General features: G+C 45.6%; 1 protein-coding gene across 1 annotated transcript in view; it reads left to right on the plus strand.

Annotated features, from left to right (window-relative positions):
• The window catches only part of Lilli (AF4/FMR2 family member lilliputian), a 129,026-nt gene extending 101,982 nt beyond the window's left edge, over positions 1–27,044 (plus strand). Inside the window, exons 5-15 of the mRNA XM_078193681.1 lie at positions 17,584–17,641; positions 18,005–18,057; positions 18,356–18,869; positions 19,291–20,042; positions 20,106–20,985; positions 21,631–21,770; positions 22,015–22,209; positions 22,291–22,368; positions 22,446–22,542; positions 22,618–22,912; positions 23,016–27,044. Coding sequence (XP_078049807.1) covers positions 17,584–17,641; positions 18,005–18,057; positions 18,356–18,869; positions 19,291–20,042; positions 20,106–20,985; positions 21,631–21,770; positions 22,015–22,209; positions 22,291–22,368; positions 22,446–22,542; positions 22,618–22,912; positions 23,016–23,125 — 3,172 coding nt within the window. The 3' untranslated portion in view covers positions 23,126–27,044. The remainder of the gene's footprint in view (positions 1–17,583; positions 17,642–18,004; positions 18,058–18,355; positions 18,870–19,290; positions 20,043–20,105; positions 20,986–21,630; positions 21,771–22,014; positions 22,210–22,290; positions 22,369–22,445; positions 22,543–22,617; positions 22,913–23,015) is intronic.
• Positions 27,045–27,052: the final 8 nt, after the last annotated feature.

The raw sequence follows: 27,052 nt of genomic DNA on the forward strand, positions 1-27,052 counted from the left end.
TAGACATTGAAACAATTAACAAATTCGATGTTAGTGAATATTTGATAAAATAGAATTTTATTAGAATGGAAATTTATTTAGGTAAAAATTTAATTGTATTGGAATTCAATTTGTAGAAAATAATTTATTTGGATAAAAATAACAGAATGTAAAGTGCTTTTTCATAGCTTATTGGTTTATTTATTTCATGCTAATTTTTTTAATTATTCGGATAGGAAGTTATTCGAAGAATGACGTTATTATTCAAATGAAAAGATTGCCGATTTATTCGAATAGAAAAATGAATCGAGTAAACAATTTGTGAATTATACGAGTCAAGAATTATTTGAAAAAATTATACAAACGGATTATTCGAAAGAATTATTTGATCAAAAACTGATTCGAATCATTCGACTAAAAAATTATCAAATTAAAAAATTATTCGACTAAAAAGTTATCAAATTAAAAAATTATTCGACTAAAAAGTTATCAAATTAAAAAATTATTCGACTAAAAAGTTATCAAATTAAAAAATTATTCGACTAAAAAGTTATCAAATTAAAAAATTATTCGATTGAAAATTTATCCGTATTGACTAAAAATTCTGCTAATAAAGAATAGTTGATACGAAGTTTATACGTTCGACGGAGTCGATCCAGATTAAACAGCGATCGTAAAAGACCCGCGAGTGAAAGAACCGCGGCGGGCGACCATGAATTTTCCGAAGACTGACAAATGAGAAATGCTTCTCCCGCGGCGTACGTACGCAGGAAGCTGATAATACGGGGGCCGTAGCCGTGCTCGCGAGCGTAAATCTTCGAGATTAGAAACTTGCGTTCTCTCGATCCGGAAGATCCAATCCCATCGTGTGCCGCTGGTAATTCCTATGAAAGCGAACGACTGTATAAGATTTCGGTGGAAGCTCGTTACTCTTTCAGGACAGAGCCGAGAGGTAGAGAACCGGGCTTGCTCCCGTTTCTGATTGCTACGACGGCTCCTTCTACCGCCTCTCGCTTCCGCCTTGGTCCGCGCGGAATAGAACGAATCGAACTCCGCGGGGCCCTCTTCCTGCTTCGAATTCAAAGATCGTGCAACGCTCTCCTTCGAGATCCGCGGAGAGAGAGAGAGAGAGAGACAGAGAGAGCCCCCCCATTTGTTACGGTTTCATGGAAATGCCACGCGAACGTCATTAGCGTATTTCCCGCGGACGTTATCGCTCGGATTGCGAACGTGTGTTGTTCAAAGATCCATGGAGTCCGATCCGTGCACGCGTGGAGCACGGCCCGTGCGCGGCGGTCGTAATTTCTGATCGAATTATTTAGCGCCTGCAACGATCCCCCGGCCGGTGCCCGCGCGCGCCCGTTTATTTTTATTCCCGCGCGATACGGATTTTGGGCACACGCGCGAATTATTTAACGCGCAAGTTTCATGGGCCGCCCGTTTAATTGTACATGGTCCGCCCGTTTAATTTCGCATGGTTCGGCCGACATGAATTATGCAATCGTTCGCGATGCGTTTACCTTACCGACGGTCTCCGGCGCCGTTTTAGTAACGATATAATATTGAAAAATGATAAACCATTGAAATTTACTCGGACTCGTCGATCGCAATATCGACGGATTTAAAAGCATTGAAATTTACGAATTATGTTGCTAATAACTTTGTATTTATATGGGGTTTACATTCAAACAGTAATAAGATTAAGAGAACATATTCCAGCAAAAATTGCTTATTTAACAGAGAAAAGACGTATATTCGCATTCACACAGACATTGTTATTTTGCATAAAGATCGACCCATGGCGTTCAACGTGTGAAATTATTGGAGGAGGAAATACGTTCCCATTCGACTGGTCTTTTGTGCAATCGTTGCAGATACGATTTACCTCGACGTAAAACTACGTATCGAAGCTCGTCCACCATTTTCATTTGAAATTTGTCGGACAAAGATACGCGCATCCTTTCAAAAATGCATACAATTCGTACAAAGCAATCTCACAATTATTAATGCATACAAAGCAATCTCGCAATTATTAATTCACACGCCAAGCTGTCGGATAACGCCAGAGGGCCACCGCATTTAAAATCGTCTCTTACACGGCGCAATAAAGTGATCTTGTTGCGCATTCGACGTGCTCGCGACACGTCGCAATTGATCGGACCGACAGCTGCATCCGTCTCCGGCGGGAGAACTTGGATCGGAGGCGAACAGGAAGAAGCTTTTACCTCCGATCAGTCAGGATGTGGCCGCGGCTTTCCACGGTGTTAACTAAGTCGCGGATTAAGTCGGATCAGGGGATCGTTGATCGAGGACCATCGCCTCCTAGTCCCGGGCTCCGTTTGCTCGTTCTTAACTGGTTTCCCGGCTCCGTTTCAAACGAGCCACCGGGAGACGGAGGAATCTCGTTATCCTCGCCGCCCGACGGTCCCCCCACCCGCTCCCTCGAGAAAGATTCGCGACCAGATTTCGGCGGTTCTTTCGGCTCCGCAACGGGGCGGTGATTCCGGGGTGTAGCCGAGAGAAGTACGGTTAAAGGTGCCCGAGAGAGGGTGGTTATAGGTTGGCTAAGACGGTTGTTAAAGGTGAATAAAATGGGCGTCGTCGGAGGGCGGATGACGGAGAGAGCGAAGACTCGAACTTTTGTTCGCCGCGCGGTGGCCGCGCCGCTATCATCGCCGTTAAATCGGCGGGATCGGGCCGAGCAATTTCACTCGGACAACCGTGTCGTTATTCAATTGATCTCTCTCGAACACCGTTCTCACGGAATCGAGCCGTTCGCGAGCGACGATACGGCTTCCCCCCGATTAGGCGAACTCACGTGAAACAGGGGACCGGGTTCGTGCGCGGAATAACCGAGCACGCATTGCTATCCTCGCGCGCATCGATCGGGTTCTTTCGCGTTCTTCCGACAAGTACGGCTGCTGTCTCTCCGTGTGCCCCACGGTGGAAATGAAATTCGACGATTCTTTCGCTCGCTCGGAATTTTCTTTTGTTCCTATAATTACGATTCGTTGAAACGCCCGGACGCGTTTTTAAACTCGTTACCTGGTTTTCGCGAGCACGGCCGTTACGCGGAAACGGCAATATTTCGAGCTATAATACACTTTTATAAAATCTGTAAAATGTAGAATATTTTTATAAAATCTGTTGTACCAGTGGTTAAATATATTAGAAGCTAATTCTGATACTGGTATTAATGTTATATATCCACCTTCTTGGGAATATCTTGTTGGTAATCCACCTGCACCAGAAATATTTTAATTTTCTCATGTAGTTGTCTATAAATTAAATTCTGATTGTATGAAATTTAATTAACAAAGATTTAATTAAAAGGTTCAATCATCAAAATACAAAGCTTGTATTTTACTTGATATGTTAACTATTTTTCCACGAGTATACTCGTCAAGAAGAAATGGCAATATTTTGTGGTATAATACAACACTTTTATAGATTATCATTTAGCGAAGATTATCGAAGTGTATATTCTTAGTCCTCTTAAGTATACTCGTCTTCTTTACTATTTTGAGACAAGTGTACTTGCCACGAGGAGATGTTACATATCTGGAACGAACAGAATCAACACTCGTAATCGCAAATAAATCGTCGTCGTCGTCGGGAAAATTGACTCTCGGTTCCGGCCGGCGTAGGCGCTAAATTAGGATGCATCTGGTGGTTCGGCTTAAGCGTCGTTAAAACTATGAAAGCCAAGTCTCTCGACGAGGTCTCGAACGAGAGTGACGCGGCGGGGCGGGGCGGGGCGCGCCAGGTAAAACACCCTCTAACGCGTTGAAATTTTAGCGAAGGGGCGGTTGGTAAGTTTGATGTCTACTTTAAGCCGAAACGAGTCGGTCGCCCCTTTCCGCGCACCGTGTCCCCCTAATGCACGCGCGCGCGCGCGCGTGTGTGTGTGTATGTACACGACGCGCGGAATTTGCATATACAACTCGTCCATGCCTCTAGCCGTTTCGCGTTTCACCGACACAGGACGGTCTGAATCTGTTGCGGTCGGTTTTAGGTTTAATAATGCTCAATTATGCGACTCCTTTGGACGGGGCCTCTCGATTTACCGTATAAAGCGTTCGGAAACATCAAAGTCTCGGCTGAACCGACGGGAATAGGACTGACGACGGTAACGTGCTTTATTTCATTAGCTTCTCGAAGAGGTTACTTACTTCGCCTTCTTTCGGTTCTTTTTCAACTGCTTCGCTTTCTCTTCTCTTCTTTCTGTGATTTCGGGTTTTAAGAAGAATTCTCGTAAGGAAAGGCGATCTCTCTCCGTCGTTCAGGTAATAGAGATGTCGCTGTCTGATGGTCGGCATCGAAAGCAAGTCGAGTTTCTTTAATCGCATAATTGTTTATCTTTTATGGCACGGTCTTATCAATCAGCGATTCGACTGACGTTGCTCAGCGGAAAGTTTGTCGACTGTTTATCTTATCTATACGAGACCCCCCTCCGAAACCGAATCGTCCCAGACCAATCTTCGAAGCGTGATTCCTGGGTCCACACCGACCCGAAGTCCCGAAAGCTACTTTCATTAGCACTCTTTCATTCTTGATAATTTTCTAGATTTTTATCTCATAGTATTTTCAAAATCGAAGACGAATTTCATAAAAAGTTGTTACATAATTATTACATAATTATCGTTTTATAATTGATGTCACTTGTCTTAAAAACTTTGCAAAAGATTGCATTTTAAGACTCGCGCCATAACTCGTTTAATAGATCACGTGCGAAATCTTTATCGCCGGCGTTCTAAGTTTAACCGGCGTGCCGTTCGATCTTCTCAATGCTCGCTGGCAGAGCGCGCTTCGAAATAGCTTTCCGCGAAACTTCCGAGACTCTCTGTCGCATAAACAAAATTATTTAGACACTTCAACGTAGTGGGACAAGTGTGTCAATTACCGCGCCCATTAAATCGACGTCCGGAGTTTCCGGCTGATCAGACGGTCTATTTCACCTGTGTCACGCCTCTCGAAATACACGCTGATCATCCTCGTTTCAACATACGTTGATACGTTTTACATGAACACGAATCTGTTCGCAAAGTGAAACGTACGAAGAGCAGGAGACGTTTAACAAAACGGACAAAACGATTTCCGAGCGAATTAACGTTCCATGAAAAGATAGAAATTATGGATTAAGTTTCATCGAAGAAATTTAATATCTTTTATTTAGTAATATTGTTCTTAGACCCGAATAAAATTATTTGAACGATACCGTGACCACGGGAGACACGGCGATTGTCATATCAATCCTGTAAACATGGTTTTGAATCAATAGCAGCGACTTTTTCGATTTTCGTCCCCGGTTCGGCGCACCGCGCGTCGTCTGCAGGGGTTGGAAGCTGACGGAGGAGCATCGCTGGGTCGGTGGGGCGTCGGGGGGGCGACGAAACGAGACAGTCGGGAGGGCTTCTCTGCGCGGCGCGAATAAGAGAGGAAATAGGGAGGAAGGAGGGCGAGAGAGAAACACGCCGGTATACACGCTGGAACTTCCGAAGTTATTCGCAACAGGCAGCTCCGCTAGTCTGCCTCGTGGAATTCTACGTTCCGCTCTCCCGCCCAGCCTCCCCCTCTTCCCCTCTCTCTCTCTCTCTTTCTTTCTCTCCCTCCCTTTTTCTCTCTATCTCACGCTGCGTATCCTCTTGTACAAGCCCCCCCTCGGTCTTCATTCGCCGCCTCCAACGATTCCACCGCGCGCTTGCACTTCCTCTCGCTCCGCTGCACCGACTGCGCTCTATGCACCTTCCACACTTCCTCCGTCCGATCGTCCCTGTTTTAATGGCCACCAGAACTCGCTATTGCGCTCTACGAGAGAAAGAGCGAGCGAGCGAGCGAGAGAGAGAGATGGAAAGGGAGAGGGAGGGAGTGAAAGAGGATTCCTATGGGTCGCCGACTGCCAGGACTTCAACCGGAGACGTTGAACTTTGCTGATTTGATAGAGACTGTTTTTGGAACTGCGGCTTTCGCGGATTGGTTTCGAGCGGATTGCGTTAGGGCGTTTGTCGACTGGACGACTGTAAATAAGACAGAATAGGTCGGTAATTCGAATATTCGGGCGACGTCTGGGAGTACTTTGATCTGATTAAGAAAGGACGCTTGCCGACGGCGAAATAAAAGGTATCGGGGGAAATGGAGCGATTTATGGCTGACACGAGTGTGAGTTTTAATGCTAATGCGCGGTTTATGGCGGTGAGAATAGCCGTTGAAAGTCTCGGGAGATGCTGGCGATGTTTAACGCTTTGACCGTCTCTCTAATATTTAAAAAAAAAACGTGTGATTAATCCATTATATATTTTTATTCCATTATTTAATTAAGTTGAGACTGAAAAGTTGGGTTGTATCATATGCATACCATAGATTGATGCGGAAATTCGTTTTTAAATATGAGCAAATAATTCCGCCATGTGGATGACATGGCAGTGAAAGTGTTGAAGAGAGTTCAAGCAAAGATTAGATTTTTCTATTGTGTCTACAAAACTGTATAAAATTCTTCTTTCAATTAAATTTAGAATTAAGTCTCAGAGCTGAACCTTATTCTAGTAATCAAACGAGTACGTAATTTAAAAATGTCGATTCCCGTGATTCCCCGCATCGATCTTTCTTTCGAACACGCAACGCGCGTCTGTTAGACAAACTCGACACGCGTAAATCGCTAGGAAAAAATCCCGATTTCGCAATTCCTTCGCAAAGCGTTCTCTGTACATACCGGCGGAAAATTTCCCCGTCCCAATCGTCGCTGTCACGACTAAACCTGGTCCTTATCCAGCTTGAATGTTCGCCCTGTCGTCACGTGGGCGCAGCGATCGATCATCATCAGCCGGCAGAGGCAGCAAGCTAGAGCCGGTAGCAGGATATTTTTTCCCGAAAGGTCACACAGGCCTTCGTGTCCGGAGCGTGATAAATGCAAGGGCCGTCCGTCGGAGAGGACCACCCCGGTTAACGGGGGTCCTCGCTTTAGCGGATGGCTCCGTTTAATTATTATGCAACTTGACAACGTTGAAGCGCCGCCTCTCGCGTCGGTGTCTCGTGTCTCGTCTTGTCTCGCCTCGTCGCGTCGCCGCAATCACGGCCGTCTTCCAGATGGAAATTGCTTCGACTGCGACAGCCCCGTGGCTCTCGCTGACGCGATCATAGGTCTCTCCTCGCTTTGCTAATTCCTCCGCCGTCTCTCTCTCTCTCTCTCTCTCCCTCCCTCTCCGGGCCCGTGAGCAGTTCGCCCGTGATTGCCCGGGACCCTTTGTACACCCGGTGTTCAAACCTCGCTCGAAGATTCCCGGCTTTGAACCGCGCGAGCCCGAGCGTCTGGAACACCGCGCGCCATGGACAGCGAATCAATTTGCCGATTATTAAGTCGCGCTAATTCTCCTGAGAACGGCCACCGCGGGGTCGGCCGGGGCACGCGATTCACGGTGGATCATCGGTCTATTGATTTTTGATCGAGTCTTTACATCGAGACGTTCGTCTTGGCGTCTCGCAATTTTTCTTCGGTATTGGATGTGTGTGTTAATGCGAAACCGCTTTGTAATTCGTATTTCTACGCGTTTCAATGTGTTAGTTGTTTCTTTTTATATTAATTGCTGTAGAAAGAAGCTGTTCAATATTTTTCATAATATTTATTAATAATATAATAGTTTATATTATCTATCTATAATATAATCTAATATAATATATTATATAATATATTATATTATATCTATTAATTAAATATCTATAATATAATCTATAATAATTTAATAGTACCTTTACTATTTTTAATAAAGCAAAAAGCATTGCAGTAATTTTAGAAAGAAAGATGGCTCACTCTTTATACATATATTTTACTGAATAAAGAATAAAATAATCGCAGATTCCTAGAACCAAAATTCTGCCACAAATGTCACGATATTTCGAAAGTCGCTAGTTTCCCTCGTCGCTACTTTTCGAACGGACAGCCGATTCGACAGCGAAGCGGGCCACACTCTATCGACGGGATTCCCATGGAACAATTAGCCGAAGATAATCGGTCGACGACGCGGCGCGACGGTGACACGGTAGTTCGAGTGTTTTTCAACGATTCCCCCGGTTCGGTTCGCCCGTAATTAGGTAAACCGCGCCGTGCTCTAAGTGGTTCGTTTGCTTACGTGCTCCTCGAAGTTTGCCCGGTTTAATTAATTCCCGCGATGGTAGCACTTTTCGCTGCAGATCCGGCCGAGATTCGCCGCGGCTGAACCAGGTCGAGGCGGATTGGCAGGATAGAGGAACACGTGCCAGAAGTAGCTAAACGAACCGATGGCTAATGGGAACGATTGTTCCTTTCAGCCGAACGAGCCGTGCCGGAGTTAGGCGAACCGCGGTCTCTCCTCTTGCTTCGACAGATATTCGCCTCCTTGGATCTATCGTCAACAGATTGAATTGTTAATCTTTTAATCGTGTTTTGTTTGCCGTCGGCGAAGCAACTTTGCCCGGATTTTATTTTCGATGATGCGATTTTCTCGCCTCGCTTTCTGACGTATTCGTCTTTATCTGAAATTTTATCGAACTTTATTAAATTTTATTTTTACTAATATTTGATATAGTAATTAATATTTAATATAATAAGTAATATTGAATATAATAAGTAATATTGAACATAATAATTAATATTCAATACAATAATTAATATTGAATATTGTTTCTGTAACAGTTCCTTTAGGAATTAATTATCAAATCTGAGCAGAGGTAATCGCGCACAAGTCGAAGTGTTAAAACCACCCCCGCCGGTGATAATCTAGCGTTAATTAAGCGACCGTATCCGAAAATCCGTTCCGACTGGATCACATGGATCGAGACGCGGCGCGAATCGATCGACACGAAAATGGCGAAGACACGCGGAACGTGCGAAAGGCTGCGTTCGGCCTCTGGGCAGCGCAACGAAAATCCGCGGCGGCCTTTGAATAAAATATTCCATCGAATTCGCCGGGGCACAGAGGAGCGTCTCGCGCACAATTTTTCAGCCTCTCCTCTCTTTTGCGTTGGCAATTACACGGGCGCGTCGTCAAAGCGTTTAATTCGATGAAAGGGCAGCGCGCGCCGGCTCGTGGGCCGGTGTCGGCTTCCCCCCCCCCCCCTCCCCCCGCGCTCGCCCCTTCAACCCCCTGGCCCTCCTCCAGGAGCCTCTTTTCCTGCTACTCCGCCGCCGGTGCGCCGTGTGCCGCCTGCCGCACCCCCACACCACCCCACCCCCCTTCCTTTTCCCAGCCCCGGAAACATTTCGCGTTCGTTCCCAGCGGAGCCGGATGCGCGCGGTCTTTCTTGTCAAGGCTGTCGACACGCACCGCCCTCGCAAACCCCCGTCGCGTCTCTCCCCCCCACCCCACGGCCGCCCCCTCCTCGCGCGCGAAGCGATCCTGAAAAGTTGCACGGAAATTCGTGGCTCTGTTGATTATGCTTTATTAATTGCAACCGGGGACTGTTTCGGGGCTCGCGATTCTCCTCGCGCGCTCCTCGCCGCCAGAAACTACCCTTGACGGCTGGGGGAAGGGGGGTGGCGGCTTTTTTTGCCCAGAGACGTCGAAAGTTTGAGAATGTCGTCGAGGAGTCTGGAATTGTTTCGAGGACAATCATCGCGGAATTTTTGCCGTTCTTCGATTCCCATGATTCGGCGATGTAAAAACAATTGATAAACATTTTAGGAGAAGATTAACGAGTTTGTAAAAGTTGTTCACGCACAGTCGGACCCGGCTTTGATCAAGCATTGCAATTCGAGTATTGATTCGTTGAGTATTTTATAGGAAGACGAAGTATTAAAAATTCTTCGTGTATATTAATTTGATTTGTTATTTTAATTAGGGGATGTAGAATTGATTTAATGAATATAGAAAGACGAATTTATATAAACTCCTGCGATTTGATTCGGAACCGTAATTATAAAATCCAGTATTAACAGCGTGAAATTTTTGTAACGAGAATTGTTTATAAGAAATTTTAATATACGTAATTTCAATTAATTATTAATAATTAACAAAGCAGGCACAGTAATCGTTATGTTACAAAGTGTAATATATACAGCGATTTAATTCGGAAATACACAGTGTAAATGATTCGTTCCTCCCTTATTTGTTGTACGCTGTTTCTATTATTAGAAAAAATTTGGGACAGCTTTTAGGACGAATTTTCCGCCATTTTATATCGTGTCCGATGAAACGCGCAACCGACATATTTGCCTCGAAGAGAAACCCCGGCGCGCGAGTTAATGTTCCCATGGCGACGCAAAGATTAATTTTTGTTGATCGCTGACGGTGATTTAAACCGGGCGCAGCAAGCTGCGACGAACGATTTTAGAGAGTGGAACAATTTCGAAGCGCAATTGACGTTTACGTTTCAATCGTTCTGTAACCAGATTACATTTTGCCGGGGCTCTCTGCGCCGGGGCCGTCGGAAGCGGGATTAACAAAATATTTTACAGGAATTGGGAAGGGGGCGAGAGGGGGAGGGGGGTGTGGGCGAGGGAGGTCGAATTGCGAGAGGGCCTAGGGCTTGGGGAGGCTTAATCCGGCCATGTGTTCAACCCCTTCGCGGTGTAATTAAATGATGGGGAGCAACGAGACTCCAATTTAGACGAAGTATAATCAACGGTACAATTTGTTATTCTGCTGCGGTCGGAGGGGTTAAGTTTTGATACACGATCTCCCCGAAATCTTCCTTACGATTAAGGAAATCCTCTTAGCACTTTGCCCGCCTGTCAACGGTTGCGAATTTTTGTAAAAGATTATGGAGAATTTATAATAATCTCGTCCATGAAATTATACAGATTAACATCGTGAACAAGATATGAATTAACGTTACAACAAGATATGTTGCAATTATTTATTCAATGAAAATTGTCACGTTTTAAAAGTAATTAACAAGGTTATTACCAGACTTCCGATAAACAAAGTATTAACAAACTTTGCTTTAATGTATGCTTGCCGCAGGAATTAAACTCGTATAAATTGTAGCAATAGCTTCGAATAAAATATACTGTGATACTGTTCGAAATAAAATGTCTGCATTCGCATGCCGCGGGTGCATAAAATGCATCGTTCGTTTCGATTGCCCAGGATTGTAATACAGTTTACGAATTGGGTTTTAAATGTATATTATCTGCGGAAGATAAGGTGCAGCTTTAACAGTGGAGATTCATTTCTGGGATTCGTCGATCGGATAAATTGCGTAGCCGGTTTTTAATTAAGTAAATACATTCACATTTAACATTTACACTTGCTGTTCACATTTATATTGAACACTTGCTGTTTACATTTACATTTAACACTTATCATTTACCACGTGCAAAACTCGTTCCACAAACGATTCACAAAATCCAAACACCTCCGGAATCGTTAAAATACGCATAAAAATGCAAGAATCGTCTTAAAAATTTCGGAAGCGTTGCCAAAGCCTTCGATTCGCCGTCCATCGTTCGAAATCCTCGAGAGCGATTTTTAATCGCCGCCGGCGCGTAATAAATCGCGACGCGTCGTTCCCGAAACAAAATATCGCGGCCTTCGCGATCCTCGGCGCTTTTCAATTTCGTCGAAACGACGGAACGTCCGGGGCGGCTAATGGACGCGGGGCGAGCATATCGTGTACGGGCGCGCGAAATCGGCTCCTCTCATTGGCGGCGGAGGCCGCGCGTGTGTTCCGTTGTAAAGCCCGGCGAGGATCGCGCGAGGTTAAAGAAACTCTCGGCCCCGCGGCAAACAGGTTTCTGCTCCTTTTTCCGCGCGATCGCCGGAACGAGCCGCATTAACGCGGTGACAGATGGAAATAGATTCCACTCGCGATTACCCTGTACCGTTTTCCGCGAGGATTAATGCCACGGACGGCCGGGATTGAACGATATCGATGATCCTCGCGCCCGGGGTCCAATAAGCCGATAATTCTCTTATCGAGGGAGGATATGACCGCGGCGAGGCTTCTTCTGCGTTTCCCTTCCTTCTGAAATAAGAACGATTTCGACGTATTCAAATTCGCGATGTTTCACTTATTTTTACATGGTACAATTTTATATGGAACGTCTGCTTGGCGATAGTAATCAAGGGAGAAATACACCCCCCTGTAAAAGTATTAGACCTTGACAGAAAATTAAATAAATTTGGAAAACCGGTACCAAATTGTTGCAATTTCGTGAACGTATATTTAATTATACATATACACAGATATTCTTTTTAATATTACAATAAAAATAATGTCTATTTTATAAATGGCAATTAAATGTTCTTTTCATCGATACTACAACCCCGTCGTTTCCTTGCGCTGATTTTCACATCCGTTTTATCAATTTTCATATTATTTCCAATCATATTAATAAAATACGGTACACTGATTTTGATAAATAGCCAACACTTAATAACTCAATATACATTTCCGACGACCATAAATAAAATCGCAGACAACCTAAGCTGAATCAAAGATTGCAATTTATCCCTCCACGACGGAAGTAAAATTTATTCGCAAATAATTTATTACTCCGCGATAAGACGCGTCTCGACGAAGATCAAGATCGACCGCGATAATTCGCGAGCAACGTAGAAAAGTCGAGTGCCCGTGGAAGGGTTAAGCAGTCCGGAGCTAATAGGAGCGTCGGGGCAGAACAAACCGGCCAAATCAGATTATCGTAGATTACTATAATACCGGCGATATTCCTCGACCACGATAGAACTCTCTCTCTCTCTCTCTCTCTTTCTCTCTCTATCTACCTAGCCATCTCTCCACGCCTAATCTTCCAGACCAAATAAAATCGCAGCCATCTCTCGCAGACCAGAAGCTGCAGCGGCCGATCATCGTCGAAAGTATCAGAGATCCGCAGGCCCGTGCAATTTTCACCTCCCGAGAATATCTATGAGTTCCGCCTAGCGGCCCTCCGTCCTCGCCGACTATTTTACCAATTTCCCGGCGGCCATATCGAGTCCCCGCGAGTTCCGAAGTCAATCAAAACTTCTAACGCGATCTCGTTTAATAAATCAATAAAATCGGCCCCGGCCGTGTCTCTAACGGGGCGAGCTCGTGGCCACCAGGAATTTATGCCGCAAGATAAACGCCGCCCGCGATCCAACTTTCTCTACACCTGATTGTCTTTTTACCGTCCGCGCACCTGTTTCATTGACACCGGTTTCGTGTTGTTTCTTTTAAAGTTGTTCCGAAGGATCGACGTGGGAGGTGACATGCTTCAAATTTAGAGAAATGTAAATAAATTCGCTCTTGGCATTTTTCTGGTATTTTTCGATATTAAGCATTTAGTAATTGTTGTTTATTGGACGCTGAACGTGTTAACAATTGTACTTTTGGGTAAGGGAAGATCGATGTCTGATTATGCTAAGGTTAAAAGGAGGCGCGTAGGATCGGGTTGGTGGTTGAATAGCGTGAAGACAGAGGTTCATTCATCTGTTTTGGAGGCTCATTGAATTCTCGGCGAGGCAGTCGAGCCTAAATCGTGCAGGAGCAGAGGCTCGGCGGAGCGAGATAGGCTGGCCCCACGGGGAAGAGGAGTCGGCTAAGCGACCTTAGGCTCGGCTGGCAGACGGTCTCTCGTATCCACGAGCATCGACGAGGACGCAGGACAGCGTGTTTAGGGTCGTCGACCCTCGGCACATCCGCGTTCGGCGCTTCACGTGCTTTCCCGCTTTATCTTCCAGCTCTCCCCTCTCTCTCTCTCTCTCTCTCCTCTCTCCCTTTATCTTTCTCTTTGTCTATCTCTCTTTCTCCCCCTATTTCTCTCTGCCTCTCTCTTTCTCTCTATCTCTCTCTATTTCTCTCTGTCTCTATATTTCTCTCTGTCTCTCTATATTTCTCCCTTTCTCTCTCTGTCTCTCTCCGTCCCCCTGTCTCTCCATTTCCCCTCTGCGGAGGCTCGCGCACTTTGTCCGCCGTTCGAGTAGCATCTCCGCGGCTTTAGGCTCGCGCGCTTCGCTGATCGAGGGTGAAAGGACCCTCGTCTTCGCTTCTCCTTTTTTCGCCCCCTCTTCGTTCCCCATCCTCTCTCGCTCTCTCTCTCTCTCTCTCTCTGGCGCGCGGCTTCTTCCCAGAAGAGAGGGACCCCGGAGAACAGCACGCGCGATTACGCTGGTCACCAACTCCTCGAACATCCACCACCACCAACGTCGACGTCGCCCGTCGATTGAGAGATTCGCGCTCGGGCCGGACAGGATGTCGATATTTCGGCGGCACCTAAGCGATGATAAATCCGGCGATGGACCCCGTGAATGGGACGCTATTTTCGACCCGATGAATTATTCAGCGTTACTCGACCGCTTTCCGGTATTATTTTCGCATTGCACTACGGGACGATAATTACCGGATCCCGATCTCGTCGTAGTCGAATCTTCTAATTTTAGCGCCGCGTTTTGTTCATTCAATGGGAACTCGTCCGAGTAGTACGGTGATAGTACTATGGTCTAGATAGTGTTAAATGAATTAGTTAGGTTATTAACAATATTGGTTGTTATTGTTATTATTATTAAACTACTGGTATTATTAAACTACTGAGTTGGTTTTCATTATTATGAAATTAGTTGATTGATTTTTATTATGATTAAATTACTTAGTTAGCTATTATTATTATAAATTATTAAACTGCTTGGTTAATTATTATTGTCCTTCTATAACAATCTCTTTTTAATCCAGTTTACTTATATAATTTGTCTACTGATATTCAGTGCAATTGTTATCATTGTACAATAATATAGTCAATGTTTATGCACTGCCCTTATGATTGGTTACTTTCTAACTAATTTTTAAAATAATTTAGTATTTATTACCGATTGAAACTAATATTTCATGCCGCGTGCTCAATCGTTTTATTTCTTATTATTCAAGTATCATAGACTTCTTCGATCTCGAAATGCTACTGATATCTCGACGCAATAACTCTCCGAATAAAAATCACAAAATTTCGTTTCCGTTCTGCTCCGTACAGTCCCCTACGTCGATTTCTTCCTACCCGCGCGCAGAAACGGTTTTCACTCGCGTACCGCATTCGTCGCGAGAAAAGTTTGCGTCCGCGGAAAAACCGCGGTTCGCGACGATTTTCGAACAATTTCGTAGCAGAAGTTGAAAGACTTCTGTGTTTCCGGTGGACGGGTCGCGCGACGAGATAACAATGAAGGGAAGAAGAATCCGTCTATTTCGGCGTAGACAGACAATCCGAACTAGGGCGGAAAAAGGACCCCCGTCTGCTTCTGGACCGACAGCCTTAAATAGGGCGTAGATCTCTCGAAGGGCTGCCGGCTGAATTCTTTCGGTTAAATGGGGCGAACGGTGTGCATCCGCGGTGGGGTAAAACTATGAGGTGTTCAGACACGGGGAAGAACGGGCGGGGGAGGGTGTAAGGAGTAATGGGGAGCGGGGGAGATGCGGCTGATCCGGAAGAATTAGGCTGTCTACTGGTATTGCCCCTTGGCTGCGTCGTTGGACAACAAGTCATTTAGACGTCGGGATGTGTGTCCCTTTTATCCACCCCTGTCTTCTAATCATTTTCTATGGCTTGCCATAATACAAAGTGATATACAGAGTGATACTCAATTATAGAAATCATGCTTATAAATTTCGCAACAAATTTCCCTCTGAAATTCGTTTATAAATCTTATATTTATACTTTTCTACTTATAATCTTATATTTTAATTTTCATCTGAATTTTATTATACAAAATTAATTATCATCTTAATTTTATTATACAAAATTAATTTGAATTTTAATTTCATTATATAAAGTTAATCTTAATTTTATTATACAAAATTAATTTGAATTTTAATTTTATTATTGAAAGTTAATCTTAATTTCATTTCACATCCTTTAATAACCATATAAAATCTCATTTTTAATAAATAAACTCATACATAAATACACAACAATATAATATCACATATAAACTAAATTTGCTTATAAACATTACATTTTTGTAGAATTTCATATAAATCGATATAACTATTGTATTAAAAAGGGCACAATCAGCCTTCGGCTTCTCTCAGAAAATTCACAACAGCAGAATAATTAACAACGTCCGCGAGTCAGTTAAAAATAAACGATTTCTCCAGGGGGATGAGAGCGGTAATCCCGCGATTATAAAATCCTTGCGACATCTCGCCGCGACGGTGCCAAGAAAGGGGACAGGGCGTATCGAGCAATTGATTGATCCGTCTTCGATCGTCGATCGCGCGGAAGGGCGAAAGTGAAAGCGTGAAGCGTCAGCTGGGAATGCGAGGAACAGGAACACGGGGCTCTCTCGGTGACAAAGAAACCCGGCGGAGGAGGCGAGGCGTGCGTGAAACAGCAGTTTCAGAGATCAATGAACGATTGTTCCTACCTCGGCCTCGCATCGTTCGTGTTCTACAGGTTGCGGTGACACGCGCGTTCCCTCCCCGTGCGCGTTCTTCTTCTTGTTGATTCTAATCGAGACCGTTCTTCTTATCCGCCACCGTATTTGCCTCCACTTCCCTTACCGCCGTTTTCAACCCTTTGCACTTGAGTGGTGACTCTAAGGCACCGATAAAATTATTCTGTCACAAAATAAATTTTATATTAACAAAGTTTAGGTTAAAAAAATTCTTAACAGTAAAATTATTGGTGTGACTCGCAAGAAACAATTTTATATTTATGAAATACATTTTGTCGCATAAAATGGAAATAGTATAAGCTAGAAAAATTATTTTAGATTTATTGTGTTATATTAGGTATTAATTAGTTATTATATTTATTGTATATATATTAGAGATGACAGCTTCGAACGTTGCTTCAATATTTGTTGCTTCAATATCGAAAATAGAAAGTTCAAATTTGCCACAGAAAATAATTAGTTTGATTGTTTCAAAAATTCTAAAAACGCTCGATTCCATCGACGTATTGCAGTAAAAATGAATTTAAGAAGCTAGTTAAAAATCGGTGTTACCCTAATTACAACATTCTTCGCCACAATGTTGCAAAATAACTTGTTCTGCTGTTTCTCTTTCGCAATTAAGTCGTTGCGTCACGACTTTCAACGTTTACCTCGTGCCTCGACGTAAACCCGATCTTTTTCGATTTGATATTACTTTTCAACACCTGAATTATTTTACATCAGTTTCGCAAACTCTTTTACACTCGTATAAAAACATCGGTCACTCTATTATTCTATACACTTTGATCTAATATTTTCATAGCGTCGAATTGATAGAACCGAATGGAAATACCATCGATTTACACGTTTTTCTATCACGGTTTTGCTTTCACTAATTATCTTCCGTTTTCACGGTTCTTCCATCAAGCGCTCGAATTACTTTCCCATTCCGGTATCAAACGGGGCCCTGCGCAGGAGGGGGCGATTAATTTTACAGTATCTAAAGCAGAGAACGCGCGAGAGACTTCGCCCGTCGAGCGTACAAAAATTTGTAGAAGCGAGGCGATGGTTTCGAGTAGAAAAAGGCCCGTGAAACTGTGTAAAAGCGGCCGCGGTGATTTATAACATAGTTTACGCTCGCGGGAAAGGAATTTGAAAAACGGGGACGGGATACCCCGGGGTTGGTGGGAAAAAAAAAGCGACGGGAGGAGGACGAGGTGGTGGTGGTGGTGGTATGAAAAAGTGCGAGAGTGATTTAAAAAGTGGCTGAACAGAGATTTTCTTTTTGTTGCAGGGATTTGGTGGAGGGGGACCTGAGGTTGTCCGAGGACAGCGAGGATGAAACGAGCAAGGTAATCGAGTCACTAAATTAATTAACTGGGTTCAAACTTCAGCGTATGGGCGTTTGCCACTCTGACGGCTTGGTATATCGAGCGTTCCATAGTGCAAAGTATCATATACGTTAATATCGTGAACTCCCTCACACTCTCTGTCTTTCTCTCTACACATATCTCTCTCTCTCACTCTCTCTCTCTCTCTCTCTATCATTCAGTCTCTCGATATCCATTTTTCGTAAATTAATCCGTAACTTTGTATAATTATCGTATGCTGTTTCGACTGCCGAAAAAGGTATGAAGCGTTAGGCGGGCGGACAATTGCGAACTGCGATGATGTACGGGGAACAAATTGTAACCACGATTGTATTTTTTTCGCAGAGCACGTTGTCACGGACGACGAGAGGCATCAGAAGTCCTGATCTCACGGTCGAGTAAGTTTCTATTACCCATAGAATTACTGTTAATTCCATGCGAAATTCTATCCTGAAAATTCGTCGAATTTCAGAAACCCGTGTTTTACAATCGCATTGTTCATTCTGATAAATTCTGTTTCAATGGAAGTCGTGTATTTTAATACGATCTATTATTTAAAAGTATTTTATTTCTCTACAAAAATATAATATAAATAGCATGTAACAACTGCACCCTCAAGCAAATGAAAACCTTTTTCGCAAATCAATTCGATCGCTATCAATTACCAGCGATCTAACGAAACGATTGTCCCTCCAGCCTGACAGCACCATTGATAGCGATGACACCGGCTCCCCCGCCCTTGGCGCCCATGTCACCCATGGGCCTGTCACCGGTGGGCCCCCTGTCTCCGCCGAGGCAGCTCAGCCCGCCCAGACCAGCCTCGCCGCCGAAACAAATGACACCGCAGCAAGCGTTGTCTCCGCCTCCGATGAGCCCTTTGCTGTCGAAGGGTTCGCCGAGCCCCACGATCCATCAGAGGCCCCCCAGCCCGCCGGGCCAGGCCCCGCAAAGTTCCGGAAGCGCGAGCTCCAGCTCCGATTCCGGTTCCGAGTCTGGCTCGGAGAGCAGCGACGACTCCGACGATGAGATCAGCCCGCAGCCCACCAAAGGTCCCTCGACCCCACCCTCCGTGTCGCCAAAGAAGGACAATCTCATCGAGGAGCCGCCCCCTGTGATCGAGGAGTCGAAACCCAGGTGGAACCTCAGCTCTTTCTTGAACAAGACGGCTGTGCCTCATGGGGAGCAGAATGCTGAGACCAAACAGCCTCAGGTACACTTTCCTCTTTGTAATTGATCGATGATTTCTTAACCCTAGAACGACCCCCTTTTCATTTTTCAGTATAAGTAACATCGCGAGGTTACGAAGTTAATTAAATTTTAAATAATATTTTCATTGTTAAGATCTCATTTTTAAAATATAAAATATGAAGTGAGATACGAGTTTAGGAGGACGAGGAAAAGCTCAATGTTTTAGTACTTATTTAGCATAGTATAGTTATTTAGTACTTATATATATAAATGTATAAGTATTTGCAGACAATTTAAAAATATTGTGGAACCGCTAGCAACCCCTTAATTAAATCGTTGAGCTATCCCCTTGAAATTCATCTAAGAAATAGCCAAACTTATCATATACACCACCTCGGCAAAGTCTTAAAACCCCAATTAAATATAAAATTTCCTGTCGCCAGGATTGCACGAGGCGCGAGGGTTCGCCGGCAGTGGTGGCCGACACGAGGACCCTGCGGGAGAAGGCCAACCTCGACTGGAAGCTGGACGAGGCATTCAAGAGAACGCACACGGATTCGCTGATTACCATGATGAGCGACAGCGACCACCACTCGGACCAAGAGAAGACGCAGCCGGCCGAGGAGAGTCGGGCGCCGGAGAAACCAAAGGTGGCGGACGCCCGGAAACGCGGTCGTCCCAGAAAGCCGACGAAGAGCCCGAAAGGCGGACACCGTGCGTCCGAGGAGGGTCTGAAGAACGGGAAGCCGCGCAGCCGGATGAGACCGATGGGCAGCCCGATGAAGAAGAAACAACCGATCTCGAAGGCGACGATCGCGACCAGCGACGACGGCAGCGACGACAGGTCCCAGGGCGCGTCCAGCGACTCCGACAGCGACCGACCTGCCAGGGTGTCGCCGGCCGTGGTCACGACCATCACCGAGAAGAGGCGGCCGCGGCTGAGCGGTTCGTCCAGCGAGGACGAGAGTCCGCCGACCGGCAAGGCCACGAACGTCTCCGACGAGGACAACTCGCGCTGGAGGCGGGTGCCCATCAAGAGAACCAAGCTGGCGGACTCGCCGAAGAAGCAGGAGAAGAAGAAGAGCCCGACGAAGCCGAAGTCGAGGAGGTCTAGCTCCAGGGTGGCAGCAGCGGGCTCGGATTCCGACAGCGAATCCGAGGTGTCCGTGAGAAACAGCCGCATCCAGGTCGCCAGGTCAGTATCTATGTTCTCTTTAGCTTTGCTGCCGAAGCGCGCAGCTAACCATGACTACTTCAGGGTTCCTCCAAGGCCGCGAGCACCACCGACGAGGACCACCTCGCCGGAGAACTCGGACAGCGACAACAGTCCGGGGCCGAAGCTGCAGGAGGAGGACGCCGGGAACGTGCAGGACAAGAAGAAAAGCGACACGCTGCGAAGGGTGTTCTCGACCTCCGTCGGCGGCGGGAAAGGTGGCGGCAAGGGTGGCAAAGGTGGCAAGGGCGGCGGCAAGTGCGGCATTTACGTGGAGGAGTACACGACCACGGCGAACACGCCGACCGGCAGCGAGAGTCCTTACAAGAGACCCTCGTCCCAGGCGTCGAACGTGATCCAGAACTTCCCGTCGCTGACGTACGTGGACGGGGTGCCGAGCCTCTTCTGCAGGATCGACCTGAACAGGCTGCCGCACATATCGCAGCTGTCCAGGGGCCAGGAGTTCAGGGAGCGTACGGAGCTGCCCGACACCAGGCCGTTCTCGAGCCAGGCGGTGGCCTCGACCGGCCAGCCGCCGAGGCCGCCTACCCCCGAAGAGGGCGAGATCGTGGACACGCCGCCGCCCCAGCAGCTGCCCTCGGACACCAGGATCCACGGCGACGTCGTCGTCGACGGCGATCACAAGAACCGCGCTGTGATCAAGGGCGAGCCGATCTCGGACTCGAAGACCGGCATCAGCGGCGTCGTTGGTGCCAGTGGTGCTAGTGCGAGTGCTAGTGGTGCTAGTGGGGCGGGTAGCGCGCCCAAGAGGAAACGTAACCCGAATTGTAGTTCTGTGACCAGTTTGAGTACTGTGTGTTCCTTGGAGACGAAGGCCAAGGGCTCGGCCGAGCACAAGGAGAAGAAGAAGAGGAAGAGGAAACACGCTGACATCGAGGTCGTTGCTTCTAGGCCGTCTAGTCAGGTGAGCTGGGCTTGACCCCTTAGCAATAAGCCGTCGTGCAGAACAATTTTAAACCGAGATTATCTTAACCTTAATTATTCTACTGCAAAGGGTACATTGGTTTCTAGTATCCAAACAATTAAATGATCGAGGTATATTCTCAATAGGTAACAGGAGAACAAGAACAGAACCTTTACAGGGCACTGTTTCCTATTCTCACCATCCCATGTCCTTCCCATTAATTCACAAGCATGCAAGACACAGAGAGTTGTCTGTTCAAGGTACATTCTGAATGAGTGATGAAAATAATAGGTACACTAACATGAAAATACTGTTCCCCTCCTTAGCGTCACGCTCGACACTCTCCGTAAGGACGTGTCCATTCCCAAAAATCCAACTTAGTAAGTGATGTAGATCTTAAAAGAATAATCTGCGTCTAAGGGAGACATGATGATACGCTGGAGAGTAATTGCAGCTATTTTATCGGACGCCTCGTTAGGAGTTGCGTCGTCGAAGATGCGAGTCGCTAGCGAATAAGAGCTAATTAAATAGCTGTCGGTACTCTTTAGTGTCCTGTTGCGTTGTCGACCAACTATGTTAATGAAATATGAATGCGCACCTGATACCGCAACCATAACAGCACTAACGTGATCGTTCCTTACACAGCAGAGTGGTATACAGCCAACGAACCACGAGCGGGAAGAGAAACCTGACACTAGTCTCTTGCCGCCACCGCCTCCACCTCAACGCGTCTATTATTCCTACTTCAACCCTCAGAACGAAGTCTTGGAGGATCAGGATAGGTGGTGAGTTACTTCAAACCTTTGCTTATCCTAATCTCAAAGTTTCCAATAACTGTCACCGCCGGGCATTCGGAATTTAGCTCTTTTACTTTGGGGAATAAAAAAGAAAAAAATAATCTCAAAGCAGAAAAGGAGTGAAACATCAAGCCCCCTTAGATGTGCTCAGCATCCATGCAGGGGAAACTCTCTTCTGAGAGAACAATTAATTTTGTCAGAAGTAATTAAATGTCCGCGTTGTTCGGTGCAGGGACCAGAACCAGTACCTGATGGAAGCGAAACGGTTGAAGCACAGCGCCGACAAGGAGTGCGAGCTCACGGCGCAAGGGATGCTCTACCTGGAAGCAGTTCTCTGTTTCCTGTTGACTGGGAACGCGATGGAGTCGGATCCCCTCACCGAGAGGGCGTCGTTCACCATGTACAAGGATACTCTAAGCCTCATCAAGTGAGTAGATGTCTAATTAACCGCGAACCACCCCAAGTTCTTTCTAATTAAACCGATCTCCGATTTCCCTTCGTCCTCCAGGTACATCTCGTCGAAGTTCAAGAGCCAGCAGAATAACTCGCCCGAGAGCAGTATACACAACAAGCTGGCCATTCTAAGGTGAGTGCCGCGCCACTTTTTACCTTACGTTCGACGATTTAGATGCGGCGTGCCGTAACCCTGGTGCCTTGTTTCAGCCTCTTTTGTCAGTCCCTCATATACTTGAAGCTGTTCAAGATGCATAAACCCGAAGTCAAGCAGACCCAGAAGCTTCTGACGGAGTACTACCAAAAGGTAAATACAGAGTAACGATCTTGCTCTGCGTTTAAAAGAGATGGTTTCTCTATCGAATGTATCCTGCGTTATCAGCAAGCCGCCCAGGCGACGCCGGTGCAGCCGGAGGGCCAGGGGACACCGTCGTTGTCGCCCACGCCCTCGCCAGCTGGTTCCGTCGGGTCTGTAGGCAGCCAAAGTTCCGGATATAGCAGCGGCGAACTGGCGAACCGAGGGGCTGCTTCCGGTCAAGCACAGGCAGCTCCGTACGTCAGCGTCCCATTCGGTGTCTATAGCGCTATGGCGAAGCAAAACTACCAGTTCAATTTGATGTTGAACTGCCACGAACTCTGGGACCAGGCGCACGCTTTGGTAACGGATAAGCACCGAGGTAAGGATCTCTTAAATTCTCAGAGCTTCATTTCAAGGTTATGAGTCGCTTGCTATAAATTCTATACTGTTCATGAATTTAATAATAATTTTTTAAATTACAGACTTCTTCATCGAACTGGACGAGAAGCTAGGACCCCTGACCCTGAAGAGTTCGTTACGGGACCTGGTGCGCTATGTTCAGGCCGGCATAAAGAAGCTTCGTGATCTCTGACCACAGTGGCACAGCCCCCGACCACCCACCCCCAATTATATCACCTCTCTGCCGCAGAACATGGCTACGTATCCAACAATGTTCACGTAAAACAGAGTTACCAGTTGCGGCGTGCTGGAGAAAAATTCCTTGCTGAAGAGTGACAGAGAGATGGAGAGCGAGAGAGAGAGAGAGAGGAAGAGAGAATGAGTGAGTGAAGGAGGAAGTCGTCGAGCTTCATCGTCAAGAAGAAGGGCTGTTGAGGTGAGGACAAGGAGATTCGGTGGTCACGGGGGAGTATATTCGGTCGTTGAGGAGGATCGTTGAGTCCCTCTCGCTCGCGGCTACCTCTTCGAGTAGGCACCAACTTTTCATAGTCAATTGCAAGCTACCGGTCCGAACAACCTGAGAAGAGAGGATCCTAGAGGTACGTTCTCGAGCACGGTTCTTCCTGTGTCGCTCATATTTTTCAAGCAGAGGACCACCTCCGGTCGCCGTCGTCAGCCCTGAAGACCGACACTGAAGAGCAACGAAGCGTCACGAAGATACAGCAGAGGAGGATCAAAGTGTGTTCGACTAAGAAAGTTCTCGTTGTAAATTACCAAGGATGCGATCGTAACAGGAGGAGAAAGAGAGAAAGAGATAGAGAGAAACAGAAGAGGGGGACAAAGATAATGAGATAAAGCGAAAGGGAGAGAGAGAGAGAGAGAGAGAGGAGCAAGGTCGGGAATCGGAGGAGTACCACGAAGAAAGGGGAAATAAGAAGTGCCACAGAAGCGCCCGTGTGTTCTCGCTTCACGGTGCGACGTTACCTGAAGCATGAGTCTCGTCTCGGCGATTCGAGTGCGACGAATACACAATTATATAAATATATACATATATGCATATAGTTTATTACCTATATAAATATATAAATAATTATAAATATATATATATTTAATAATGAAAAGAGAACCAACGCGTGACGCGCCCCGCCGCGTGTTCCGTTTTTAGCAAACAAGAGGAGGAAGAATGACGGCGAAGAATGTGAAAGAAGCATCGAGAGAAAAAGGGAGAGAGGTAAAGAGATAAAGAGATGGGTGAGACGCGCTATGCGCGCGAGCAACAAGATCAACGATCGGTCACGATCGACACACTATTAACAAATATATATATATTATATATAAATATATAAATATATTGGCCGGCGTCCGAAGGCGCGCGGCTCTTTTGTAGATAGGTTACGGAAAAACGGGGGGAGGTGGCCGGAGAGCCGAGGGAAAGGGGAGGTGACGTTTTAGATTAGATGAATGCGCAACAAGGATGATGAGGGAAAACTGAGAAGAAACGGTGTAACAGAGAGCGAGGGAGAGAGAGAGAGAGAGAAGAATAAAACCAATACATATTATTTACATTACTTAGAATTTAAACAAGGGGAAATAAAGTAGAGGTTCTAGCGACGAGATGCACGAAATAAGAAAATAAAAAAGAATATTCAGATAATTATAACGTATAGCGCATTACCACACGTACATACAGACGAACCATACACACAGACACGAAACACGGATACACGAGTTAATACGTATCGCGATTAAAGGGAGAATAATGTAAGAGAAAAGGGGGAAAAAAGACAAGAGAAAGAGGGAAAGAGATGTGAGAGAATGCGACGGAGACATACATATATATATATAGATATATGTATATACGCCAGACACAAGAGGACGACGAAGAGGAAGATGAGAAGACGACGATGAAGTAACAATTTAAATACCTAAAGGACCGTGTTCCTCTTTTGCGGAGGGGCATGAGCGATAAATGCGACGAAAACAAAGAAAAAAGCGTAAACGGATAAGCGAGTTGCTCATGTGTATATTTTTGTAAATAGGTATTTGCGAGTGCCGCCGCCTTGAGGGCGGCCCGACGTCGCGGCGCCGCGCGTCTGGCCGGCCCGCCCCAATTTTTGCTACCACAAATCTTATCGAGAATCAGGAAATTTCTGGTAAAAAATGCGTAAGAAGAAAAAAAAATATTTAAGTAAATAAAAGAAAAAACAACAACGGTACGCGAGTACAGTCGTCACGGTTCTTTTTACTTTCGAGTGATCAGCGTTAAGAGAACGAGAATAGTACGGAAACAGAAAGGAAGAGGAAGGGAAGAGGTATTTCGTTTTGCGTTCTTTCTCTCTTTCGTTTGTGTGTCGTTTCGGTTCTGGTCGCACGCGAATTCACGCGCGTTGTCGCTTCAGCCGGCGACTTTCCCTCGAGAAGCGTTTCTTTCGTTCGCTCGTCTCCGCTTCCTTTTGCGTTACGCTTTTCATGTCTCCACGAGGATAATTACTGTCGCGCATCGGAACAGCAAGAGAGAGCCAAGGTGTGCTCGGTTGGTCGACGACCACGTTCGGTTGTTGCCGTGGCTGCAGAATGACAGCAATGTATACGAGGCCCGAGCGTTTCGAGCGAAATTTAAATGTAGGGGATATTGAGAGGCGACTGTGTTGGTAAACTTGGCTCTTGATAAAAGAATGATTACAGTTTTATTATCGAGTGTTGTTTCTTTAACTTAGTAGAATAAAAAATGATACATACTTCCAACTTCTTTCAATAAAATCTGTAGTCTAAAACAGATTCAGACAAACTCTGTTATATTAAATTAATGAAACGTTAACAAATGACACGACTCTATTTATCAAAAAATTCCAGAATTATTATTATAAAACACATATTTGTCACAAAAGGCAAAACGTTATTAGTGCCAAGTTTAGCCCAACACTGTCGCCGTAATCTCACCTAGAAGTGTGGAATGATCGACGGGCCGATGGACGAGGCCTCGGCGGCCCATAGAGTTACTCTAATCGCGGTCCAATGGTTCACGGGATACAATTTTCTACCTCGTGTGCGAAACAAAGCGAAACTGAACGAGGAATTTAAAGAACTAAACTAAAAAAAAAAACGTCGTAAAAGAGGCAAAGTCTATTAAAAAAAGAAAGTTTTGATATTTTCGAGACACATATTTATAGCGGATACGTATAAATATCAGGCCCCCGGTCTCGTCCGTCGTTGTCGCGGCGATGACGACTATCGGCGAGTCCCGCTTGTCGCAAAGAGAGCTGATCCAGGGTGGTTTCCGCATGCGAGGGTGCAAAGCAAAGACATCGCACCGATTCGACCCGAGTATTTCCGATCGGTCCTGATTTTTCTGTTTGTCTCTCCGGTGTCCTTGATTCGGCGCGAACAGAACACACATGGTCCTTGCTGAACGTTCTTGGTTTCGCGAGCGAGTGAGTCCACGTTCCTAGCTTGACCTCCAAAGATGTAGACGACGGGTGCTGCCGGTTACTATTGCCACGTAGGGGACAAAAACGATTCCGTTGTTTTCGTTCACTTTCCTCTCTCCCCCTTCTTTCTCTCTCTCTTCCTCTCTCTCTCACTCTCATAGGGATGAGTTCCCTTCCAGAAAAGTTCTCCTCGAGATCTGTTCTCTCTCTCTCTCTCTCTCGTCCCGTTTCCCTCCCTTATGTTTGATGTCTCTCGGCCGAGAAGATTTTATTGTCACGCGTATTATTCAAATATACATATTATATCGTCACTATTATTGCTACCTTTACTATTAATTTTATTATTATATTATTATTATCATTCTTATTATTACTATTACTATTATTATTGTCATATTATTATCGAGTTATTGGTACTAAGATCGTTATTAGTTTTCTTTTTTTCTTTTTCGATATATTTATATGCGAGCGGATGAGGGTCTGAGAGAATTTACCGTGCGTCCTCGCGAGAGGGTGAGAGACCGAGAGAGAAAGAGAGAGAGCGAGAGAGAGAGAGAGAGAGAGATGGCGGTTCTACGGAGCAAATGCACGTCGACGACCGACAATTGTATATTGTACCTAACGCAGCAGCAGAAACGATTTTTCTTTTGATTTATATATACCTATATATATTTATATATATATATATATAT

Source organism: Augochlora pura, chromosome 10 (assembly GCF_028453695.1).
Source record: "Augochlora pura isolate Apur16 chromosome 10, APUR_v2.2.1, whole genome shotgun sequence".
Taxonomy (NCBI): Eukaryota; Metazoa; Arthropoda; class Insecta; order Hymenoptera; family Halictidae; genus Augochlora; species Augochlora pura.